Source organism: Centroberyx affinis, unplaced genomic scaffold (genome assembly GCF_046629955.1).
Source record: "Centroberyx affinis isolate AG114_WGS23_722 - 3 ecotype Tasmania unplaced genomic scaffold, CSIRO-AGI_Caff_v1 ptg002368l_1, whole genome shotgun sequence".
Classification (NCBI taxonomy): Eukaryota; Metazoa; Chordata; class Actinopteri; order Beryciformes; family Berycidae; genus Centroberyx; species Centroberyx affinis.
The window spans coordinates 219,812-245,662 of record NW_027280627.1 but is presented as its reverse complement, the minus strand read 5'-3'; the positions used below and the strand labels follow the sequence as shown (position 1 = coordinate 245,662).

Below are 25,851 nucleotides of genomic sequence, written 5' to 3'. Positions count from 1 at the left end.
GCAAAACATGTTTGAATATGGTATTTGAATAGATAAAGGAATAATAATTCTTTGCCATAATAAACATTTCAACAAAGAAACTGTTTTATCATCCTGCTGATGTGCAGCAAGAATATCAGCAGCAGTTTAGATGATTCAGAGGTAGCTAGTGCCGTCTGATAAACATACATAGTATGATAAAACGTTAGCAACCGCTGTAGTGAGCTAAATACATAAATCATGTATTCCTTTAAGGTGTACAGCCACATCACCTGCAAGATAAAATAAATCCAGCAGTCCTTTTGTTTTTTCAAGTATTAGAAATATATTCAGCCACGATTTCGCCCAGGTCCGCCCGCATTGCTGTGAAATTACTCACAAGATATACTGCCTCCTACATTGCAGTGGAAAATACCACAGGCTTTAGTCCATAAAAGAGATGCTGCTATAGTTCAGCGTGCATAAAATGCCAGTAAACAGAGCTTGATGGATGTCCACACGCAGGCCTACTATTTATTGAGGCAAGAACATAAGTCACATCTAATCAGAGCAACACACGTACCCTTTAGGCTACATTAATGCATTCGAAATCAGCTCTGTGAGAGCTATTGACATCCTTCTCCAGTCATAACGCGTGGTCATGGTCCTAATCGTATGCCCCGAAAGTAAAACCAAAAAACATAAACCCAGAGTGGGATTTTTAAATAGCATTTCATGGTTGTCTGAACATCTAGCTAGACACAGGGCATTTTGAAATTGCTGACTGAGAACGTTTATGGCAGTATTAACATTGAGTTGCAGTGTAATAGAATTGATCAAACAACAAGTTGGAGGGAGAAAATGCGGTAGGTTTTCACAGCTACGCATCTAGGCCAGCTCAGCACTGGATGTCAAAATCAAGCAGATAGAGGAAGAGACACCGGGGGAAAACATTCACATTGGAAACCACAGACGACAGGCTTCCCATCGTACCGCCGCTGTGTTTATAGTTGATATTTATAAAGACATTTCCCTATCGGAGCGGCAGCGGCCACGGCGACTGTTTAAGGAAAGCAATGGTGTTTTTGAAATAAGAAAATAAACTGTTTCCTTTATCGCGCTTGACCCGTTCCACCTGGCATTCATCAGCGGCGGAGGCCTGCATGTTGGTCCTGTCGGCTGCTCTCTCCCTCTGCCTCTTTTATCACTCTAATGGGGTGCTATCTCCAGGCTGCTCTCCCCGGGTCTCCGCAGCCCCGCTCCGCTCGCTGCGCCGCTGCATTCTTTCCACATCCATCCCCACACACGGGCGGATTTAACACATAATCAGGCCGGACGGGAGGGTGGCCGAGGGGGGGAGGAGGAGGAGGTGGAGGGTGGGGGGGAGGCCCGGCTCTGACAGGACTCATCATGGTTGGGCCATGGAGACAGAAAGGCCCGCACTCGTCCATCTCACTCCGGCTCTCACAGTCTGAAAAACAGAGGGGGAAATCTCCAGTGTTTCCCACACTGCTGCAGTCACTTTGAACCGCGACTGCAGCACACTGAGACAGATGGGGGAGAAACTCAATATTTCAGATGGCCTGTTTGTACCCTCCAGTCCCCTCTATCCTCAGTAGTAATAAGGATAGTAACCTTGATTGGATTTGAGGGTTTGTGAATGAGCAGGGAAGCTTTGTTTTCCAGTGTCTGCGACTTGACCATGAATACATAGGAAAGCCGTTGTTCCGCAGCGATAGGGAGATTTTTTTTTAAATGCGATCGGTCAGCAAAGGGGCAAGATTAACCGAAGGGGGAAAAAAAAAAAAACGCCAAGTGCCATGGCGTCACACCCAGACAAGGGAAATAATTATTTTCTATTCTGGCCAGGGGAAGGGATATGTCAGGCTGTCGTAAGAGGTCACTGCCACTCTCCCCCCCCCTCCCTCTCTGTCCCTCATCCACAGTGTCATGCGTCCCCGCTGCCAAAGCGTGAGAGAAGTTGGACGTAATTCAAGAATGCTAAGAAGCTTGGCTCAGGAGGAAAAAGAAATAAACCAGTATCTTAGAAAAATACAGAAATCCATTTTTCCTTTTTCTGCGTGTGTGTGTGTGTCTGCATAAGATAAGACGTCTCCGTCTCGCTCTCTGTCCCGACGCGGCGCTGTGATCGAGACGTTAAAGTCACAGGAGTGTTTGACTATCTCTACCCTGGCGCTCCCGAGGACCTCTCCTTTCTCTCACTCTTCTTCTCTCTGTATAAAATTGCTGACTGCAGCCTGTTTCCCCCCCCATCGCTGAATGAAAGTGCTTGACCACTGGAAGGGAAATTACAGATGCTGGCTCCGTAGCCTGCCGAGGAGCCGGCTGGAATGTAAGACTTGTGTTTCTTTCCTCCCTCTCTGCTTAACCTCAACCCGCTTCTCTGAGGACTGACTAATTTCTCAGTGTCGTAAATGAGGTGGCTGTTGTGTCTGCGCGCCTCGCTTTTTTAGTGGGCCTGTGTCAACAAGCACAAGCCATTAGTCGGCCTTTATCCGGGTGCCAGAAGAAGACCAGACTTACAAAAATAGGCCTTTTTCAAGGAGTCGCCAGCCAAACGCTTTATCCTCACCGAAGTAATTACCTGGTCTGTAAGTCCTTGTGTTAAATTAGTGCAAGTTGTGAACTGTCAAGAGGTTTGAACACTGTTTTAACGTGTTTGCGTGTCAGTATTTTGTCAGTAGGGTGTCAGTCATGTCGGTTAAGGAGGCTACCGGGTGAACAGACCTGCTGTAATTGCTTCATAGATATTTTCATTCGAGGGGGGGGAAGGTGTTGCTGCAGGGACGATAGACAAAGAACCTATCACTCACTATCATGCAATCTCACCTAGCGGTTCGGCATCTCAGTGAAAGAGTGTCTTTACAGCATCTGGTGCCAGGAGTGGGAATTCGCCGGCAGTTGTGTGTGTGTGTGCGCGCTGCTGGGACAGGAATGCTGGGCCGGGACGGGTGTGTGTTTGTACTTGTCACTCAATGCACTGCCAGTGGTGGGGAGAGGAGGAGAGGAGAGGACAGGACAGGACGGCGGCTGCTGAAATACTTAGCTACCCATGTCATACAGGCATTTGATTTTGAGGCCTAATTTGCCGCCTTGTTGCTTCTGTAAACATTTCCGGGTGCCAGGCCCAGTCAGACACATTGATAAACACAGGGCTGTCACCGAAAAAACCGTGGAAAATAAACCATGTTTTGCAAACTCTTCAAGTTCAAGTTGTGTTGACTCTTTGAAAGCCCTCCCATCCCGGGGCCTGTGCTCGTCTTAATCTGGGCTGCGGATCCCCTCATCCGCTGGAGTGGCACTAGCGGCGGGAGATAGGCCCCGGTCCCTGCCGGGTTTTCCCCCTCCGCACACTGGCCACCCAGCAGATGAGCTCTCTGAAACCCAAAGGCAAACAGACATGCCGGCTTATCAGAATGTTTAAACAGCCTTGCATGGTGGGAGAAAGCAGCCTCTTAAACGGCATCTGGCCAATCTTTAACCTGCTGCAGAGAGAGCCTTTCAGTGTCATTATCAACACAGGCATCCATTGGGGAATATTTACTTAACCGTATCAGATACGGTAACAAGACGTGCATTACTCTGGTGTTTGTCCAATGTTATCTCAGATCAGCACTGTACATACAGTAAGAACAGCTAAATATGATGAGTAAGCGCTCGCAGACTCAGAGTGTGTATGTTTCGGGCCGGTCAGCATTCAAGACCCGCCGCTCGCAGCCTCGTGGCTCTGTTTTCAATTACCAGCTCTCACAGGTAAAGAAAGATTAGAGATAAAATCATGTCTTTTTCCTCCTCCTGAAAAAAAAAAAAAAAGGTCTTGTTTCACAAGGCTGTTGCAGTGCGATAAATAGAGAATGACAGGGCTTTCATGTAGCTGAAATGGGGATACCCAGTGCCTCGGCCTTCTCTCCACACTGCTGTGGAAGTGTTAAAATGAGGAAACTCGGGTTCCTCCATCCTTCTTATTCTAGACCTGTCACACAGCTATAGGCCAATATTTTGAATCCCCGACAAAAAAAAACAAAAAAAAAACGGCGTAACAGAGATCTGAAACTGGCGAACCTAGTATGAAAATCATTGCTCATTTCCCCAGCGGCTCATGAAAAATGCATTTTTTGTATAATTTGATAGTTTGTATGCAGACCTATTCACAGAAGTATAGATTTCCCGCAGATTGTTTAAGAAATCATGTGGCCTAGATTGCAGTTTTTCACCCGGCTTAGCTCGGTTTTCCACAAACAGCGGGTCACTGTGGATTAGCCGACTTCAAGCACTGAGGCGGAAAAAGACAGACCCGAAATAGACGTTTCACTGTTCACTAATACTTCAACGTGAACTTGACTAACACATGTGATTCACAATGCTGCTCCTATGAATCACTGTACTTGTTGTGCTGTTTACTTTTTGCCGTTTCATTTCTTCTGCTTTTGGTAGATATTTTTGCCTTGATGGTACTTGTCATTCTGTTGATTGGCTCTCTTGGGACACAGCAATTATGTCTAATTTTAGTGACCAATGTGGGTGAAGTAGTTAAAATCAAGGCCGTAATTATTAAATTGTTATTTGACCACACAGCCAGTGATGCTTATGGAGGAGTGGAGATTATTCCTTGATTTTGATTTCTTGCTGATAGTCATGTTTGCCTATTTGGTCAAAGGTAATATGTCTGTGTTTTCCAAGCTCACTCCTTACTGTATCTCCCTACTCTGCTGAACAGCTTTCCTTTTAAGAAACGGGGCTAGGTTATAAACAAGCTCGACTTCTTTTCCGGCATGAGGATTCGTCAGAATTCAAATAGCCTTGTTATTTTTCTCTCAAAGGGAGAGGTTGTCGTCTTTCCCAGGGCAAAGGCTCCGACGGGATATTTTTGATGTGTTTTGAACACGTTTGGCTCAGCCTGCTGATGAAGCCTGAGGGGCAGGCTGATCCGAAGACTCAAATCTTCCAGATGCGAACACACTCATAATGGTTTGTTCTGTCATGCCCTCTTCATGACGGGAATTCAGGTGGGAACCAAACCCTCTGTTTAGCTGCATTCGCACAGGGCTGATGTCACCTGGGAACGTCATGTGCGGGATTTAAAAAGTTAATTATAATGTGTATTTTGGTGAAGACAAAGGTTCCCTGATAATACTAATCCAGTGTGAATCAAACTGTTTCAGCCATAATTTGTTTGTGGCAAGTGATTTCTTTTTTCTTCTTCTTCTTCTAGACATGTGATTTCTATACTTCTGCTGTCATGAAAATTGGAGGCATTAGTGGAATCTATAGGGGAAGGTTTTGAAAGCCCAAATTTCAAGTTTTGCTAAATCAGGAAGTGACAAATTGTAAAATCTTGACCAGTAGCGCTGACAACTGTATCTGGAGCACCGGTGATTTCATTGAATTTCATTATGTCATGCGAATGTGTTTTCACGAGACACAGAGGGTTAAGGGGTAATTCATTAATTACATGAGATGCCCCCCATAATACTAGTCCAATTTCTCTCTTCCCTCCTCCTCCTCTCTCCCTCTGCCTCATACTTTTTATCTTCTCCCTCCACAGCGTGCGGTCGCGGTTTCTACAAGTCTTCCTCCCAGGACCTGCAGTGCTCCCGCTGTCCGGCGCACAGCTTCAACGACCGCGAGGGCTCCTGGCGCTGCGACTGCGAGGACGGCTACTACCGAGCGCTGTCCGACCCGCCGTCTGTGGCCTGCACGAGTAAGTAGCCCCCCACCGCCGAGTCGCTGCTAGGTAAAACACAGCACAGCCCACGCTACCGGGATGTGAATTTAAAACACAGGAAAAAACACACTCCGGACCGCTCCAGATACAAGATCCAATCTCCCGAAAAGCCCTGGATTCGTTCCCCATGCTCTCAGGAGTCTCAGCAGTCACCCTGCCTCCCAGTCTGTCATTATAATTATGTTTGCAGGCTTGCGTGTCTGTTCTCTGTCTTAGCTGGTTGCTAATGATGAGAGGAGCAATTTGCCATTTCCCGTCTAAAAGATTGCAATTACAGTCGGCAGCACCGGCCCAGGCAGCGCCCCGCGTCTCCATTTGTCCTGGCCAATGTAGCAGCTATGTGACAGCCATTGATGGCTTATTTACACAGGCCGGGGGTTTCAGTTTGAAGGGTGGGGCTCATTTGCTCCCGAATCCATTCTCGAACGAGTTCATTTCAAGGTGCCGCTGGATGTTTTTTCCTGCCGCCTCCCAGCTACTGTACATGTTTTACCCGGGGAGAGGAAGGCCGAACCCTGGCCGTGTTAGCACTGCGATTTATCTATCGAGCAAAACAGGACCCCTAAACATAATCTCTGCACCTTATCTGTGTGCCTTCACTCTGCTGATAATGTATCACAAGAGAGTTTTCCAGTCTCTGAGATTTGCCTAGAGGCTGCGAGAAACTGAGTTCAATAATTTGTTTGACCAATTTATTAAAAAAAAAAGAGAGTGGATAAAATAATAATTAAGATTGCGGTAATCTGTTTTAGATCATTTCCCGCTGATTAAAAACAACTAAAACTGTCAGTTATGTATGCGGGAAGTCAACATCGCCTGGTTTACATCCTGAGCGCTGCCACTTTCTCCCCACACACCCAAAGTAGGCCAAGTCAGAATATCTAATTGCGTGTTTGTGCCTGTCTCTGTGTGTGTGTGTGTGTCCATGTGTGAGAGAGAGAGAAAGAGATAAATTAGATAGCGTAGCGGTGAGATATTATGCAAATAACAGAATTTATAGCATTGACTTGGCTGGTCTATCTAGTAAACCAATCAGAGAGTCAAATATAGTTAGGGTTATGAATGTGGGAGTCGCCCTGGGTTTACCAGCCACAGGGCGTCTTAATGTTGTAAATGTCATATGAAAAATGTTTTTTTGTCAGTCATGGCTGCCTGTAAAGCTACACTTTAAGCAACATTTCTACTTCTACTTGCCCCAAACTCTTTACCTCCAAATAACCCCGGTGCACAAGTAAGTTTGTGTGAAATTGGTAACCAGAAGTGTCTGTTTCAGCCATAAATTATTTGGAAAGTGCCTTGAAAATAGCTGATTTTCATAGGAGCTTTAGCACCCTGGTGGAACAATACATTTTCTGGGGGTGGTGGGTAAAACTGAAAATATGTCAGCGAGCCTGAATCTTAAAAAAAAAAGGAATAAAATATTATCTTTAAAACACTGAGTCAGATAGAGGGCTGCGAGAACATTACGATCAATCACTTGGATGACTGGAAAACTTGAGCGGGGAAAAGTTATTATCAAGGATCTCTGTTTAATGAGTTATAATGTCCCACTAACATAATCTATCATTAAAGCGTCAGCCTTCTGTTTTGTATTGTAGTTGGCTGTTTTCCTCTCCAAACACTTGACACATTTGGGGGAAAAGGTTTTGGTATTTGTCTTTAAATAGCCACTTGGCATTATTAGCGTTCCTCATGTAAATGAAGGGGCAGCTAGTTGGGGACTTGCAGCTAGTTGGGTCCCATGGTTTCAAACAGGAATGCCAACAATCCAGTTGACAGAAACTACAAACCACTACCAACCACTAATCCCTTAAAATAACCTTACATTTACATGAATTTACATTAATTCCCCTTAATTCATGCAAAATCCCCTTAGAATTAGTTATTAGTAGTTATTAATGGTGGAGACCCCATCGCAACCCCCTTAATTTTTGACTGCTTACTTTCTAATATAGCCGAATGAAAAATTCAGGGATACAGGAACTTTCCATTAATAACCCTGTAAACTGTGCACAAAAGGCAAAAATAAAAACCCTTAATTACTAGTGTCTCCATGAATCAACGCATGAATAAATCCCTTAAAAATGAAGGAGTTTGGTTTGACTCGTGTCTAGTGAAGAAAAATAAATGAGCTACATTTCAAAATATTAACATATTCCTTAACCACATTAACCTGTGCTACTTTCACTGTTGAACCAAACCCAAATTTGTCTGCTCAACTCAATTCCCCGCACCATGTGACACAAACAAGGACATAATTCAGGCCGAGCAATTTGAGGTGCTTGTTTCCTGGCGGTGACCGCGAACCAGCAAACCAAAGGCTCTGTGTACCATGGAACCAACCATACAGATCCTGTTACAGCAGACAGGTCCATTACTCACTTCTCCAACCATCCTAATCGGATGTTAACGCTTCGCTGTAACGTCTTGCACTGATCAAGGACAGAACACACATGCAGCACAAAGAATGAAAAAGTTCCCACTTCTTTGCCGTGTCCTCTGGCTGTTCCCCTATGGGTAATCACCTTGGCAAAGTAGTGCTGTAATTACTGAAGTTGCCTAATGCACACTTTCCATTATTCATTTTCATTAACTTTGGGTCTACACTTAATGACCCCATACCATTATATGTAAATATGTTTTTTTATGTTGTATGAATTACTTCACCCGTCTCCTCGTTCGCCCTGTAGAATTTTTTGCATGGCTTTCTGTACGTGCATTTCCTCAATCACGGCTGGATTAAATCAGTATGACCAATAGTCACTGTGATTTTCTTTTTCAAGCCTCATCCAGACCAGGAGTGAATAGTAATTGAAAATGAATTTGCACTGCCTGAACAAATAGCTTGATTGACAGATTTTTTTAAATAGGGGTTTGTAAAGCTACCATATCGTAGGCCTTGGCCAAACAGTGAGATGGATCTCTGGCACACAGAGATTAAGAATGTGTCTATGAGGATTTGAGAGGAAATGAGATGAAGATGTAATGTGGGGACATGAAAAGCCAAATCCACGCTGAATAAAGATGAGGAAAGAAGTTCCAAAAACACAGCCCCAAATACATTGTTTCCCATGTGGCTTGTGTTGAGAGGGGGGGGGGCGAAAAAGGAAACGCTTTTGTTTATAGAATATTTGTCCACGCCATTCATATGCAAAGTCCTGAGAAAATGAAATATACGGGGATGGCTGGGAGGCATTTCTCCAGAGGCAGGGCACAGACTGGAGTTGTTGACAGGTTTGGGAGTGGGCATCAATCATGCAACAGCTGTGAGCGGTGCTGGCGCTAGCAGGGGCTGAAAAGGGCAGTTGTGAGCAGCCGTCTCCCCCTCGCAGCCCCCCGTCGCCCCCCTCGAAAATTTGCCACCTCAACAAGTTGACATCAGAAGGGTCCATCCTGCCTGGAGTTACTAGGAGGGGCTGCAGAACATAGGAGCTAGTGTTATATCAGAATTTTGACTATGATACCAATGCTAAGTTTAATATCTAAAAAACTAATACTGCTACAACACCACAGCAAACAAGGAAAACCATCAAGGAATGTCAGAGTCAATGAGATGCTTTGCCAAATTCCTTAACTAAACTTAACTTAACAGCTATGTAGCAACATTGCATAGGGCCTTTTATGATGCTGATGCTGTTTTTCATGTTTTCGACTGCTTGACTCCAACTGCTGCAATCCACTGGCAGTAACCAGATTGAGGCTCAGGCACAGATTCACTAAAAGTTTCTCAGTGAATAAGACCAGAACCAACTGAGGTACACATAAAATGTGTCGATAGCCCTCAGAACACAATCTAAGCGAATCTGAACCTCAGTCTATTACAATTGTTCTTTTGCTTTTTTACCATTCCACTACTCCACATACCATCTGCACATAAACTCTCCAGAGGCGATGCTGAAATGGAATTTCAGCTTGCAGAGCACACTTGGTGAAAGTATCAAACATTTATTATAAAAATTCAATTTTGAATTCAATATTGAAGTAGTGTTGAAATTTGGGTTATTGTGACAACACTAGTAAGTACTCGTTCCTGCACTCTTCTTCGTGGCGTCTCTCATGCAGGCTTTTCTGCAGCCACATCATTAGAGGCGGGGTCAAGGGGTCACAACACACATTTGTAGAGTGAGGATTACCTCATGGGCGATTTGAATGCCGCTCGCCCCTACCGCCCCTCTCCCCACATCTCTCCAATTAGAGCGCAGCTAGCTAATAGGCTGTGGAGGGTTAAGGCAGCCCAGAGCACCTCTCAAGGCCGATAAGCACTGGATTCTTCTCTCCTAAGCTTGGATTTACTCAGGTCTCACAACTCTGCGCAGAGTCGAGACGGGCTTTGCAACTTGACCTAAAAAACGATCAGCCGCTACATTACGGCATTTTCTACGGAAGCTTATTATGTGGACTGGGTAATTCTGTTCGACTGAAGGCATGTCTGTTGCTTTCTCACCGCTGTTGCACATGGGAGTGAGAATGTGTTGCCCGGGTTGTTTATTCAACAAAATCACAGGTTCAGTCTGAAATCTGGAGAACAAGCGCTATGACAGCGTGCAAATGAATTGGCAGGACACATATAAACTGTGCATGCACATATTGCATATATATTTATACACAACAACACAGATACACACACACGAACACACACACACACACTCCCTCACCCATGCTTGGTCACACCGGCGGTGTTGGAGAGAAGCTAGCTTGTGATTGAGACATTTCAGACTGTGGGGGCCATGGCAGGCTAATCCGTGAAATGAAACTTGACTGGGAGGAGGGGTGAGAGGAGAGAACATGAAGAGATAAGACAGAGAGTGGGGGAGTGAGAGACAGGGAAAAAAAAAAAGTAAAAGAAGAGGGAGAGCGACAAGCCCTTGAGCTATGAGGATGAGCAGCCAGACGGCGAAGGGCTCAGGATGCGTCGCGAATCTGTGCTGCAGGTAAAGTGGGGGCAGAAGAGTTTCATATTGCCGAATCCAGACAGGAGCACATCCTGACAAAACAAAGGGACGGCGAGGAAGAGGAGGAAGCGGTGAGAGGAGGAGGAGGAGGAGGAGGAAGGGAAAGGCGTCGCGGCTTACTAGAAAACAAAAGAGAAAAGACAAAGGTTGCGCAGATCCAGGGTCAGTCTAATCTAATTTCCTCCTGAGAAATCACCGCTTTGATCTCTGACACCTGAGACCCAAATGAGAGTGGCATGAGCAAAATGAGATATTATCGTTGGTAACCGTGGCCATGGAAATGCAGCACAAAAGAGCCCCGAGACGTGTGCGTGTGCGTGTGCATGCGTGTGTGTTTGGGCACACCTTGCCTTTGTCCGCGAGAGCTCAGGTCGAGTGTCAGTGCCAAGTCTGAAGTCGAGTGTTGCTATCAGTAGTCACTCCTCTCCACTTCACCTGCCACAGGTGGCTCTTTCATCTTCTGAGTCCACAGCCTCTCTCTTATCTCGCCCAATAATCATGAATATGGATGCCTCCGTCGAGCCCATTCGTTCTACTGGGCGGAATAAGGGGGAAAAAGCAACTAAGTGCTGTATTAATGAGGCCGAATATTGTGATAGCAGATTTGGCTCTATGCATATGCATGACCTATTTGTAAGTTAACGTGACAGATTTAATGAGATGAGAGGTCCCTCCCCAAGAATCCCTTAAAGAAGAGTTCGCACGAAAACGGAGCCGTTTAAGTCTCTGAAATGAAGATGTTTTTTAAAACACTCATAAACAAAGAATACAAGTCATAATCTTTACTGCATTAGGGGGAAATAAAGCATTCACTCCGTTTATTTATATCAGCATCTGGGTCATAAAAACCGAAAGCCTGGAATTTGAATGATAAAAGCAGCAATTTGTTATTCATCGCTTTATGAGATGAACTAATCTCTTTGCCATTACGCGAACATTTCCAGGCAAATGGTCTGTGTTGCTCTGCAGGTTTGGGAGCATGGAATTTGGTGGTTATTGTATGTCAAGTGATATTCTATATGGCGGCCGTTTTGCGCCGATAACTCGGGTTTTAATCTTGTTCATAAATTCCTGGGTGAGTCAGACTTTCAGACTGCCTCTATTTTTTTCAAAGACATTAACTTTAAGTGTCTTGTCTGCGTGATATATCGAGAAGCAAAGCCAGTAAACCCATTGTCTCCTGGTGGGATAGTTGTACGTTTTCGGAGAACAGAACGACAGAGAGGGGAGAGAGTGAGTGAGTGTCTCTGGCTTCAAGCAGCTGATTCCCTGCTTAGCATTCATTTACCCACGTAACCATGTTTCAGTCATTTCCATAGCAGCCGCACATTTTATGCTTTTAAAATTCTCCAAGTAAACAAACAAAGCCCTTATTCCATCTGGATGAATCACCAACTGCTGCTGCTAATGTATGCATGTACTGTATGTAAAGGAGTATGGGGGCTTTTAGACCGGTGGGCTATTCCTTTAATGATAATTCATAGATGATGAAACTCGTGAGTTGGGCTGATATAAAAACAGCGTTGCATGAACTATGACAACGAAGTGATTTCCCCTTTGAAACTCAGCACTCCGCACCTTTATTTCACAGCCTTATTACATTGACCTTGGCACTTGCCGGAGTTTGACTCCCTTTCTGCGTACCTGTACTATTTTTTATTCTGGATCTGAGTCCTATTATAATTGAGTGTCAGTGTTTGGCTCTGGGGCGAGAGCTGGCATGTCCCATAGTGTTTTTTTTCGGAGAACAGCGAAAGCACAGATCCAGTCAATGCACACGCTTGGCTGTCACTTTTCCCTGGCACTCAGTTATTTAACTCTGGCTTCCTCCGTGTCCGCCCCTGACAGGACCTCCCTCGGCGCCGCAGAACCTGGTCTACAACATCAACCAGACCACCGTCAGCCTGGAGTGGAGCCCGCCGGCCGACACGGGCGGGCGCAACGACGTCACCTACAGGATTATATGCCGGCGGTGCGGCTGGGAGCCCGAGGAGTGCGTGCCGTGCGGGGGGAACGTGGGATACTCTCCCCAGCAGGCGGGATTAGTGGACACCTATGTGACGGTCGTGGACCTGCTCGCCCACGCCAACTACACTTTCGAGGTGGAGGCCGTCAACGGCGTGTCCGACCTGAGCCGCACGCAGAGGCTGTTCGCCGCCGTCAGCATCGCGACCGGCCAAGCAGGTAAGGAGCTTTGCATCACTTGCATCCCAGTCATTGTTGAATCCTACACCCAAACAGTTTCGTGATGATGTTGACTCGCACTCTGAAAAGTTGTGTGTGGGCTGGAAGTGCCTTTTTTTTTTATTACTGTAGAGGGAAGTGTTAATGCTTGAAAGAAACACTTGATGTGCTGAGCTGTTCTGGATAGGCTCGAGCTGAAAAGGTCCTTTCAAGGTAAAGCTGAAGTTGGGAAATGTTTGGCCAGAACCGGTCTAGGCACACAACACAGTAAACAGAGTATAAAATATAGTAGTATAGAATTCAACCTTTCCCTACAGCTGAGCGAGTGTTAGGCATCAGGAACATGGGGATTGACAGTTTAATTTTGAAAACCTCTCACTTGCGAGCTACCGTAATGATTCCCCATTAGCATTAATGACCATAGTTTGATATGATCCATAATATTTCCCGTTTGCATATTACCCAGATTAATTTAATGTGTATATCAGCACTACGGTGGCAAACATTATTAGCCTAGCAATGATGCAGACTCCCAGTGGTACCTTAAGAGCCACTATGTGCAGCTCGGTCTCAAGGGAATCTACTATAATTAAAATGCTGTATTTTGTGGTGACAAACTCTAAAGGCTTTTTTATTCATTATTTCTATGGATCCACCAAACAAGATTCCTCTTTCATGCTCGAGCATCCATGAAAAACAGTTGGCCCAAAAGGGTATACTGACTGTGGTGATTAAAAGAAGCCTGGCTGTTGTTTAAGAGAGTGAACTGAAAGTTTGGGTGAATGTTTTATTATAACCTGTGCTGCTGGCTAACTAAACTCGCCCTCTGGCTTTTTCGCTATGATTCATCACCTGGTTTCTTTTCTCATCATGTTGGTTTAGTCATTGGCATTCGTGTCACAGTTTTAGTATCGTATTAAGCGAAGCCGCTCGCCTGCCATTTTTCTATCTCAAAAGTTCAAAGCGTAAATCTTCAGGAGGCCGTGTTTTACTACATGACTTCGTCATACTGCTTTACTTTTTTTTCCGCTTGTGCCAAAGAGAAAAGAACAAAACACTTAAGTAAACCACATTTTTTAACAAAATAAATATGTCAGAGTGTCTAGGAGATGTGTGTGAGAGAGTGAGAGAAAGACAGAGACAGAGAGAGAAAGACAGAGAGGGAGAGAGAGAGAGAGAGAGAGAGAGAGAGAGAGAGGCATCCAGTTGAATGGGAGTGTGTGTGGGGTAAACAGTGGGGATGATGTATTTGGCGTGGCTCGCTTCGTGACAGAGACACACGCTGGAATGTGCCGAGGGGTCGCCCCGGCCAAGGACACGAGGACGTCGGGAGGGGGGAGACCTGCAGGAAAAAGCCAGAAAAAAACAATTAACACATGCTCTTTCAGAGTCACTTATAATTACACGTGGCATGTTGACAACAGACAATTACTCTGTTAACCCGGTGGAATATTCAGCCATCAGCTATTGTGAAAGAGCTTGGCCAAGATGGTGTGATGTTAATTGTTTCAAGTGAAGTGGCACCATTTAAAGTGTTACAGTAGAATACCTCAAGATAATCCTCCTCTGTCTTTGATTGACATATGAGACTGCCTAACCTATACAGTGCAGGTTAATGTAGGGAGGTAATTCAAAACAGTAAGGTTCTACCAATATGGGATTTTGAAGGTTGATACCGACATTTTGGGATTGAAGCTGCCGATAGCTGATATTTTGTGCCGATATTCAGTAGCTTTAAATTTGATTTTCATGCCAAAAAATTGATTCCTTGTTTCCCCCGAGAATTTTATTCTTGTTAGGTGGGAAAAGCCTCAGAAACAGCATTTAGACCATTATGGGACACTAAAACTCTCCATTGAAACCCAGACTAATGAAATTATTTTTTGGGTTAGCAGCTCTTTACGGCAGAGTGAGCCATCCCATCTATTCAATGGTAAGGGAAAATCTGGGTTAGAATACTACATTTAAGAAAATATTATTGAAAAGAATTCATGAATAAATAAAATGTGCAAAACAAAATTTCAATGCAGGGTTTTACAGACAGTCTTTATGTAGCTGTGGTCAGGGAGAAACCTCATGTACTTCCATAATATCGGCAGTGGATGACATGACTGGGCAATATCTGATATTTTATAAAAGGCCAATATCGGGCCCATATCGGTTTAACCCCACCAAATCACCAAGATGGGAGATTATTTGCCTTTAGCTGAAATGCAGATCGACTAGGTAATAGTGGGTGGGTGACGCCCGCTTGCTCTCGCCTCCCATCTCGACCTGAAAGGAGCCGGGCGCCGCGGGGCTCATCGCCCTGCTCAGCGGAGCCTCACTGTGTCCAGTGCTCTCTGGGCTGTTAGGGAATGCTTGAGCGCTTTGTAATTGGAACGTCGGAGCTTCCTAAAACAATCGGTCCTTCCCGAGCAAGCATGCAGGACCGCTCATTAGAGAATGACTGCATTATTAAAGCTTTTACGGCTCATCATTCAGAATTGATTAACCTTTGCTGGTGAGGCGGTAGAGCCCCATAGCGGTGAAAGAACCTTAAAAAGAGAAACCCTCCATTCTCCATCCCTCCCCATCTCCACCTCCTGCATGATAATCAGCATGTACATAGTAGCTGGGGACCGGGGGAATGAACACGCAGTGTGTGAATACAGATGGTGATCCATCTGATGAGGAATTCACACCTCCCCTAATTACACCAAAGGAAATGTCTGGAGTGAGGATGGAGCTACACAAGGTGCTGAGTGCTTATTGTTCCCAGAAACCTAATTACCTCTCAGCTCTGTCTTAAATGAGTTTAAGTAGAGGCTGCAAGTTCGTAAGCTTGATTTCTCAAGCTCTCTCCTCCCAGCAGGTGAATGGAAATTTGTCGTGTTGAGGATTTCAGCCTCTTTTCCATGGGCGCATGCTGGAAGTTAGTGTGTGATTCAATCAGCACTCTATTGTGAGTTGACAACCCTGCGAGGGCCTCCGCACCTTAGCTTTCTTCAGGCACACTTGTAAACAAGGCCTTTTGTTCTTCCAGCACGCTTGTGAGTGGGCATTTCTCATAGAATAACCATTAATATTTATTCAAGTGAGTGTTCACATCTCTGAGCCAGAAAAATCACTGTGGAGAAGGGCACAGAAATAGGATTCGAAATTGGTTATGGGAAAGGCTACAGGACCTGTCTGTGTGTGTTTGTGTGTGTGTGTGTGTGTGTGTGTGTGTGTGTGTGTGTGTGTGTGTGTGTGTGTGTGTGTGTGAGTGCTGTGTGTGCACATGCATGTGTGTACACGTTCAGCCCAAGCCCAGTGAAATGGGGTTTAGGTGCGATCAGCAAGAGGTGTAAACAATATAATGAGTGAGAGAAAGAGCCTGTGGAAATTGATTGTAATGCTGACTGCTTGTATTAGCCAGCAGCACAAAGCCCGCTACACTCACATACCGACTTTAACAATTGTTGAGCTGTGCTGTGAAGTATTCACAGGCTTGATGTTTGAGTCAGACTAGAAAAAGGGTATGACTTAACCACATGCATTATTTAGACTGTTAGACTGTAGAGATGAGTTTGAGTTGAAACGGCTCAGAATAACAACAATAGAAAACATATTCTAACTTAGGGACATGCTGAAATTATTTCATAAGAGTAAGAAATGTTTGTCAAAAGAAAGAAATCAGTGAATGGATTCAGATGATGTTTTCTCTGTGTTTATTTTTAGCACTTCTTCACTTCGTTTGTTGTGCAACACTGTGAACTTGGGAAGATGTTGTAGTCCCCTCAAGTACAAACCTACTTAAACATTCAAAGAGAACAACAGGCTATTCCCTTTGCAACAATCTCTCAGTGAATAAAAAAAAAAAATGCATTGAGGCACGCAAGAATGTAAGCTAAGCATTTTACTTTGATCTGGAAAGCCTCCCTGCCCCTTGCGTTGTGTGAGAAGCAAATATTCCCCCTTTTCAACAGCGCTGCTCGGCTGCTCCAGTCAAGTCTTCCTCTCTGTTCATCAGCAGTTGTCTGTGTGGAGTTCAGAAGGTACTAGGGCTGAACAATTAATTGAAATTTTATCGAAATCGCAATATGGCCTACTGCAATTTTCAAATCGCAGGAGGCGCAATATTTGTTAAAGGCGAAATGTGTGTCAAAATACCATTTTAAATTAAATATTGTGGTGCTGCAGAGATGTCCTGGCCTACACATCATATTCTACAGACTTAAGAAAACATCTTTGTTTGGTACAGATCCCCGCAAAAAATCACACCGTAATCCTTTTAATACGTTTTTCAATGAAAATGAGAATAATGATGTAAAAATTAGCATTCCCTCTAATATCGCAAATCATATCGCAATTGTCAAAATCAGTCAAAATAATCGCAATTAGATATTTTTTCACAATCGTTCAGCCCTAGAAGGTGCGATGACAGTGTTTGTTTTGTCGTTAGATAATTACTCCCTTCTAAAAGAGACTGATGAGTTAAAAAAAAAAAAAAATGAGGAAACTGCTGATGGGTGTCAATGCAAACTGATACCCCAGCTCCCCAGCGGTAATCTATATGGCCACTTTATTGACACTTTATCACCACTAAATGGATATTGTTCAATACATTTGTGAAAGTAACACTTGGGGAACAATAAGCCCATTGATTTATTCCCTTTGTGTTGTAATCTGCCATGGTGGCCTTAAACAGAATGGATTGATTGATTCCAAGCAGTCCCCACTGACCAGTGCCAGGCAGTGTAATTTTCTAGTTAAGCGGATCCTCCTTTGTAGCATTTGTCCCTGGTTTTACGTTACCTGGGAGCCCATTCTTTCCACCCCCTTCCCCCCCCACACACTCCACATGCTCGCAGTAATTTGATGAGAGCTGGGCAAAGCAGTAAGATTCAACAGCTGCAATAAAACTGTGGTGGTCTCAGAGCAGCAGCTCGGAGCACTTAACCTGTAGCTTTCTGTAAATGCCTCCTGATTTGTCTGTCACCCAATCCGTCAGCAATGAATAATTTTCATGGAAGGTGCACTTTAATTACTTTCCCATTTAAATGGCATTATCGTGGCCTATCTAGGTAATTAATCTCACCAAGTATCCTGTTTCAGCCTTTTATTGCTGGCAGACGAGCCCCCTAAATCCCCCTGAATCTGCCGTGCTTGAATGAGCCCTCCCTCATAGAAGCTCGCCTTCCCTCTTTCCCCTTCACTTGGTCCCTATCGCGGGCGTTGGACAGTCCTTTTCTCCTGGTTCATGCAACCTGTCAGAGGAACGGGCTGTTTCACTGCCTTGGAAAGGACACAGGCAGACACACATTCATGCAGGGCTTTAGTCAGGGCTAGAGTGCGACCGATACAGGTTTTGCTGGTGACGATAGTTTTGCGTTGAAGCTGCCGATATTGTGTGCCGATACTAGCTAGGTTTCAATTTCACACAAACATTCCAAGAATTCAGGGTTTCTACCTGAATGTCATTCTTGTCAGGGTGGAAAAGCCTCTGAAACAGCATTTAGAGCATCATGGGAGACTAAAACTGTCCACTGAAACCCAGACTAATGACATTCTTTTAGCATTAGCAGCTCTTTAAGTCAAGTTAATTTTATTTATAAAGCACATTTAAAAACAACCAGAGTTGACCAAAGTGCTGTACAGCAAGTGAGTTAAAACAGCATAAAAAATAACAGACAATAATACAGAGAACAGAAGATAAAAGACGTTCATGATATGTAGAACATTATAAAAATAATTCAAAGCATATGCGTTAACAGCATGTGAGTTAAAACAGCATAAAATATAACAGACGGACATTAATCCAGAGAACAGAAGATAAAAAAGACGCGCATGATACGCAGAGCGATTCAAAGGCCAGGGAGAAAAGGTTCACAGGACAGTGAGAACCATCTGGTCAGAGGATCTAAGTGATCTAGAAGTGGAATGGGGGCACAGGAGGTCAGAGATGTAAGGTGGTGCCAGTCCATTCAGGGCTTTAAAAACAAATAATAAAACTTTAAAAATCAATTAGGCAGAGTGACCCACCACACCTATTCAATGGTAAACTGGGATACATTTCTGCCTGAAATCAAGTTACAAAAAGCATAATTGAACAATCTGAATAAATAAAATGTCCAAAGAAAATACAATTTGATTGCAGGTTTTACAGACTTTTATGTAGCTGTGGTCAGGGAGGAACCTCCATCATGCCGATTTTTATATATTTTTATATATTTTATAAAACCCCAATATCAGATGAATATATCAGCAAACCGAAATATCAGTCAGGACCTAGTTGAGTCCTAAGACCAGATCCAGTCGTTTTCAAGTCAAGATCCGGTCCAAAGGGGGTCCACATCAAGTCAAGCCTAAAATAGGACAATAAACAGTGTACATCTCTTTCCAAATGTAAATGTAATGCTTGAGGAGTTTCTTAAGGATCAACAGCAATGTAGATCTATCTGCATTATTTCTATACTAAACCCTTCAACATGCAACTGATTAAGACCAAGACGAGTCCGAGTAAAAATAGATGTGAGACCGAGATGAGTCCAAGACGTCAGAGAAGTGCTCTCCAGACCGGACTCAAGAACTGCAGCCCTGCATCTATATACACATAATCACACACATGAATATGCGCACACACACACACACACTCACAGGACACACACATGATCACACACACTCACATACACAGAGAATTCACTTTTTCCAGGAAGTGAATAGCAGGTGCACTTGGCTATACTTGGCTTTTCACATCCAAAACAGGGGAATAGTCAAAAGTGAATGTTACTATTGCTGTTATGAAAGCTTTTGTCAAAATAAGTAACTTCCCAGATGGATATTATTATTATTAGCAGTAGTAGTAGTAGTAATAGTATTATTAAGTAAAGTCATGTTCATTTATTTTCAGGTTTCTCTGTGGCTCTTCCATGTTTTCCCATGGATTATTTCTGTTTATATTGACAGAAACTGCGTCGCCAACCTCGTTTGTTTGTGTAGGGACGGTGTGTTATTAATTTGGAACATTTGTGGAGAATGATATCATTTTATTTTAAAACCTGCCTGAAAAGTTGCGACATTCTGATGTTTTCGCTTAGCTGTGTGTGTGTGTGTGTGTGTGTGTGTGTGTGTGTGTGTGTGTGTGTGTGGAAGTTAAAAAGGAATGCTGATTCTTATTCAGCTTCATCCTATAGGCTGCGTTTCCCTGGAGCAGAGACAGAGACGCCTTTAATTATTCAGACCTCTGTGAGGCAGCAGAAAGAGATTGAGGCAAAGTTTTTTTTGGCAGTCAATCTGCTGTTTACCTTCCACATAGCAAGTCAGCTTTTCAGTCAAACCCTCACCTTTCTACAATCACTCCTTTTTCTCTCAAAAAAACCGTCAGCAGGTCTCATTTATCAAGCGAGACATTTGACAACTCATTTTTGAGGAACTTGGCCACAAAACAAGTTTACCCAAGCGTTGTTGCAGTTATCGAAGTTTTTGGGATATGAGATTTGCGTGTATATTTTAGGATATCTCAAGACCATGTGTAAACAAATAAGGATTTTTCTCCAGGCATGAAGCAGGAAGCTTAGACATTCGAAAAATGTTTGACTAGACAGCCTTATCTGCATGTTTACACGTTGGCGGCGGGGTGGCCAAGTGGTTAGAGTGACAATCCGCTAAGTTAAAGTGTGCAGGTTCAATTCCTGGAGCAGCTTTGTATCCTGCCACGTGTGCTTGAGCAAAACACTCAACTGTTACCTGCTCACTCTGGATAAAAGCATCAGATAAATACCCAAAATGTGACATTTACGCATCAGTGAGGCTGAGATTATTATGATCTCTTTATCTTGAAAACTGTTATCCGTTTAAACAAAGCAGCCCTAGCAAGGAAGCAAAACAAACTTTAAGCTTCCTTTAAGAAACACTGGCAATTCATTCAGAATGTTGTGGCTTACCATGCTTCACCCCAAAAACAGACCTGTGTCATTTTCCTGCCTAATTACGGTCCTGATTCTATCTTATTACTGCAACCTAATGATATGATTGTGAAAATGCAGCTAGATGGCTCAATCGTGCTATATTCCTTAATGTAACTTGCACTTCTTAAACTGCGTCAGTTTTGCAGCAATCCTCAGGACAACAGCATATGCTTCCACTCATGAAGAAGTGCCATCCACTCATATCCATTCCAAGCACCGTAGTATTTCCAAAATACGGATATAAGAGGATACGTTATGTTAATGAATGTAAATGAACTTGCCGTGTGAACGAGCGAGCACCAACACGCAGATTTATCAAGGCAACAGCAGTTGTTGTTTGAATTCTTTGCTTACTTTGTGCCCTGTGTATTTTACACAAAAGTATGAGAACAATGCGTGAATAGATTTCAGAGGAGAGCGCCCGGTTCTTTCACATGCCACCGTGGGGTTACAGAGCACCGCACCTTGCAGATGCAGATTATGAGCTCAGTGAAATTACAGACCTGAGGGGTAGTTGATGAGAAATGTCACTGTCGACGAAAATGGAACTCTAATATATTCCATCTCAGGTTTGTTGGACACTTATTAATGTCTCTCAGTGAGTGCCACTAATTGAGGTAGTCAGTCTGGTGCAGCAGATGAAGCGTGGGATAAATAACTGTGTGACCTGGGAACAAAAGAGCTGCAATGGAAATATATTTAGCACCGATAAAGAGCACGCAGTGTTCTCAAGTTCAGACACAAAGCTTTCATTGTATCAGGAAAAAATGGTTTTGGCTGTGCGTAATCCTCCTTTATATGCTGATTGTTTCAATGTTTGTGAGAAAATTCATTTTTAGCAGGCAGCATTTAGCCAGCAACATCATCTGAAAAGAGAACCTCAACTTTCTGTGTACAGCAGGGAGCTCCATGGTAAAAGCTGTCGTGTGTTTTCAGGCTGAGACTGGTCAGTAAAGGCGGCTGGCTTTGGTTCTGGTATGTAGCGGCCCTCCTTTTACTGCCCACGGGCGACTGTAAGGCCTCAGTAAACACCAAAATACTTTCTTTCTCTCCCTCTCTTTATCTTTCTCACTCTCTCTCACTCTGTCTTTCTCACACTCCACTCCATATACATCCATGCAAACACACACACACACACACACAACACACACCCTGTCAGCATGCACCTGTGACTCCCAGAACCTCTCTTTATATGGAACACATGCTTGGCATGTCACAGCCCCGGCTGCAAATGGCTCCAGCACTTTGCAATAGAGGCATTCGAGTGTTTCATTTCCTGCCGAAGGAGTTAAAAGGACTTCCAAGGGTAATAAAACCCAAATAGCGTTGCGTGTCATAGGTGCCCAATGGCAGTCAATTCCCCCTACTGGACGGAGTAAAAAAAAAACAAACAAAAACAGCAGCAGTCCCCAGTCAATAGCTAAACTATTCTCCAGACCTTGATCGCCGGTTCCTGTAGGCGATGGTATTTTGTCTGGCGGTGCAGAGGGATCGCTCCGCGCCCGGAGAGTGTTAGCCGGTGTGACAGGAAAAATTTCATCTGTCACACACTAGAAAACAGCAACATCAGCCTGGTGTTAGATATATTTGATATCTATTTGCAGTCTCGTTGAGCCTGTCACTACGGCCTCTGTGCAGAGAACATTTCTATTCAGACAACACTGTTGAACTGAACATTACCTGAGACATGTTTGCTGAAAAGCAAACATTTTTTTTCTTCTTTTAATCCACCCTACCGAGGACTGTGAAATGGTTTATGGTTGTGGAATTGGCAGAAGTTTGCGTTGTGTAACAGAATCGTGTATTTCGGTTGCAGCGTGTTTCTTTTGGGTCTGTGAGCATTACTCACTGGTGCTTTGTGGGATGAAAGAATCGTGGGAGATTGACAGCTCTGCTTTTTCAGTCTTTCATTGTCTCATCAGCATACTGTCTCCTGCAGTGAGGAAAACTAATTATGTCTTCAACCCCCTGCTTCACCCCCTCCCCTTTATTCAGATCATCACACTTGGAAATCATAATGAGTTTGTGGCAGACCACTTCGGCTTTGGGGAAAAAAAAAAAAAAAAAAAAATTCAGAAAGCTCCAAACTCCATTTGCCACCACTCAAAAGGCCGCTGGCAATTACGGACAACCTTTTGACCCTCCAAAGCTGTCGCCTCAAAGCCTTTTCGGCCTGACCGGGACTTAGTTTCGTCTTGCACACCTGCTAGTTTCCTCAGCTGTCCTCCTCCTCGTGCGCCGTTCCACCAGCGCTGTACCAAAACCTTTTTTTATCAAAGCAGAGGGAGTATATGACGGCCATCTGGGACGCCGCTTTTAATGATTTGGTATAAAACAACAGTAAAAAGATTATGGCAGCCAAGGATCCGCCAGGACGTTGGTATTGGCTGTGGAGCAGATGGGCTCCACATCTGGGCTGGAGAAGTTAGTGAGGGCATGAGGGATGCTGTGACAAGGTAACACAGCCACGGGCCTTGCGAAGTCTACCGGTCCCTTTGTATCAGTGTCCAGATCCTCTCCTCTGTCCTCTGTGCTCATTCTGCAACACCCTCGGACAGCTGGAAGAGAATTTGTGAAAAGGGTATCGGGTCGAACCGGAGCACTCCTTCAGCGTCAGAAGGGGCCTGTTGCGAGAAAATAATTGCCCGTTTAACCTTGTGGTTTAGGAGAATGTTGGCAAAAAAAAAGCAAGCTTACAGCTCATTTTAGCTGGAAACTGATCAATTACCTTGTTTGTGTTTCAGAGGAGCGGCTGACGGACTGGTGGTTGTCTAGAAAATATATGTGGGAATAAAGAGTGTTATATTGCTCATAATGCATATTGCTTGCATTACTTAAAGGAAAAATCCATCCTCGAACACTCTGACGCTGTTAGATATCAGCGATTTGTGCTGTTCAATGCATTCCAGGAGTTATTTCGTGAGGAAGTGTAATTGACTTTTTTTCGGTGAAGCCACTTTCCCTCAACCCGCCTCGTCTACTTCTCCTTCAGGTAGTGATTTCCCAGAATGCGTCCGCACCCCTTATTCAACATGTCTTCTGGCTGCATTGCATTCTGGTCCATTGAGGCTACTGTCAGTGGAGAAATTGGCCTCTCTGCCTCTTCTATGATGGATTCCTCCCTGTATGATTGCTGAACATCGTTTGGAAAATGGCGGCTCTAGAAAGAAGCTCTCGCTCTTTGATTCTGAGGGACACCAAAACTTGACGTTTTTTTTGGATAGATGAAAAGTCTTTTTGCTATTAAACTGCATTGTAGCTGCTGGAAATATCTCAACATGACTATAGTTATCCAGGGGAAAAAATAAAAATGACACCACCAAACAACAAAATGGGCCCACTAATGAAATGTACATGTAACTGTTTTAGTGTTTCAGGGGTGGATTTTTCCTTTTTAATGCGTCATTTGCATTTTATTAGCGTTTCATGCTGAGGGCGTGTGATTTTTGCCACTTTGGATGTGAATATACTCCCTGCAAGTACCCAGCCAGTATATACAGTACTGTATGTAATGAAGTAGTGCGGCATAGTACAGACCGAGGAGAGATATTGTTCTGTGAGAATCGTGTGCTGAAAAGTATTCTCCAAAGAAAGATTACATCTAAATGAAACTTGGAAGAGCTTGTATCCTCAGAGACTGAGCTAATTAAATTTGTAAATTCCTCCCAAATCGTCTCCCTATCACACTGGCGACTCGGTGTTGAATGCTGCCAAAAAGTATGTCACAATGAGTGTTAAGACCAGTATACTTTGGCAGTACTTTTCTAGATGAGAGATTAAATTAAAGGCCTGCAGAGACCCCTATATTTTCACCAGGTTTGGCTATTGTGTAGCACTCGTGAAGTGTTCAGGAAGGGAGCTAATCAGTTATTAATGTTATGACGTTATTTGATTTTGTCTAGTGTGCAAAATTAAATTACATCTACCTCGCCTTAATGCATTGATTGGATGTATTTCAGCTTGTTAATCTGACATTTTGCTGATAACATCCTCTGCTTTCTGGCTGAAATTAAATCACGTTTGATAACACTTTTATGCAAGATGAATTCATTCCGGATGTCCAAAGCGCGGAGCATGTGACAGCCACTGGAGACACTGAGTACACATTATAATGACAGATCCTTACACACTGCCTCCCTGCTACACTGAAGGCATATGCATGGCTTGCTTCAGGAAGAGAGTGGACTTTTACCCCAGACAGCCAGCCAGGTTTTTGTTAGTTTGTCACCTCGAGCCGGCTCAAGGTAGCTCGCTTTAAATTGTGTGAACATGCCCGGTATTTGCATTACAATAAGTCACCACTCTCCAATTAACTGGTGACAAAGTGGATTGGGGATATGCTAAGTAAACATACCATCTGACACAAAGAGAGGCAAAAGCCGCTGTCTGTCATTGTTAGGGGGTAATTGGGATGGGGTTTGGGAGAAGCTCAGCACCCTGGAAAGCAAACGGTAGTCCGGCCCTCCCACTAAGTCTTAAGCCCGTCTCCCTCACTGCCTATCAGACAAAAATCACCAATTACAGTAATGGCAAATCCTGTGGCCAATACACGAAGGCTGACAATGATGTGACACCTCGCTGGTCTTAATCAACATGTTTCACTTGATCTCTCAATTTGCGAGCTCTCTGCCCCTCCGACGGTACACAACCTTAAGCTGCTTTGGTCCAATTTCAGATGGTGCTGTTATCCTCTTTGGCCATTGTTAAGAGACTTGCAGTCTGTAAGCAAGTGTGAAGGTGTTGCAGTTGTTTATATGTGTATGTGCATATATGCATAGTAAAAGTGGGGTTTGACAGATATGAGTTTTTAAAAGCTTATACCAATTCCAATGATTTTGTATTGAAGCTGCTGGTAGGTGTTATTTAATATCTTTAAATTTGACCATTTTCATGCCAGAGAATTACCCAAAAATGACAAGTATTCAGTGTTTCCCCCCAGAATTTTATTCTCGTCAGGGTGGAATAACCTCTGAAACAACATTTAGACCACAGGGCTCTAAAACTCTCCATTAAAACCCATACTAATTAAATTATTTTAGGTGGGTTAGCAGCTCCTTCAGGCAGGGTGAGGCAGGATTTA

General features: G+C 43.9%; 1 protein-coding gene across 8 annotated transcripts in view; it reads left to right on the top strand.

Annotated features, from left to right (window-relative positions):
* Positions 1-25,851, top strand: part of epha7 (eph receptor A7) — a 68,150-nt gene that overhangs the window by 11,400 nt on the left and 30,899 nt on the right. For all 8 annotated transcript variants that reach the window (XM_071533466.1, XM_071533462.1, XM_071533465.1 and 5 more), the window contains exons 4-5: positions 5,525-5,680; positions 12,505-12,840. In XM_071533466.1, coding sequence (XP_071389567.1) covers positions 5,525-5,680; positions 12,505-12,840 — 492 coding nt within the window. The remainder of the gene's footprint in view (positions 1-5,524; positions 5,681-12,504; positions 12,841-25,851) is intronic.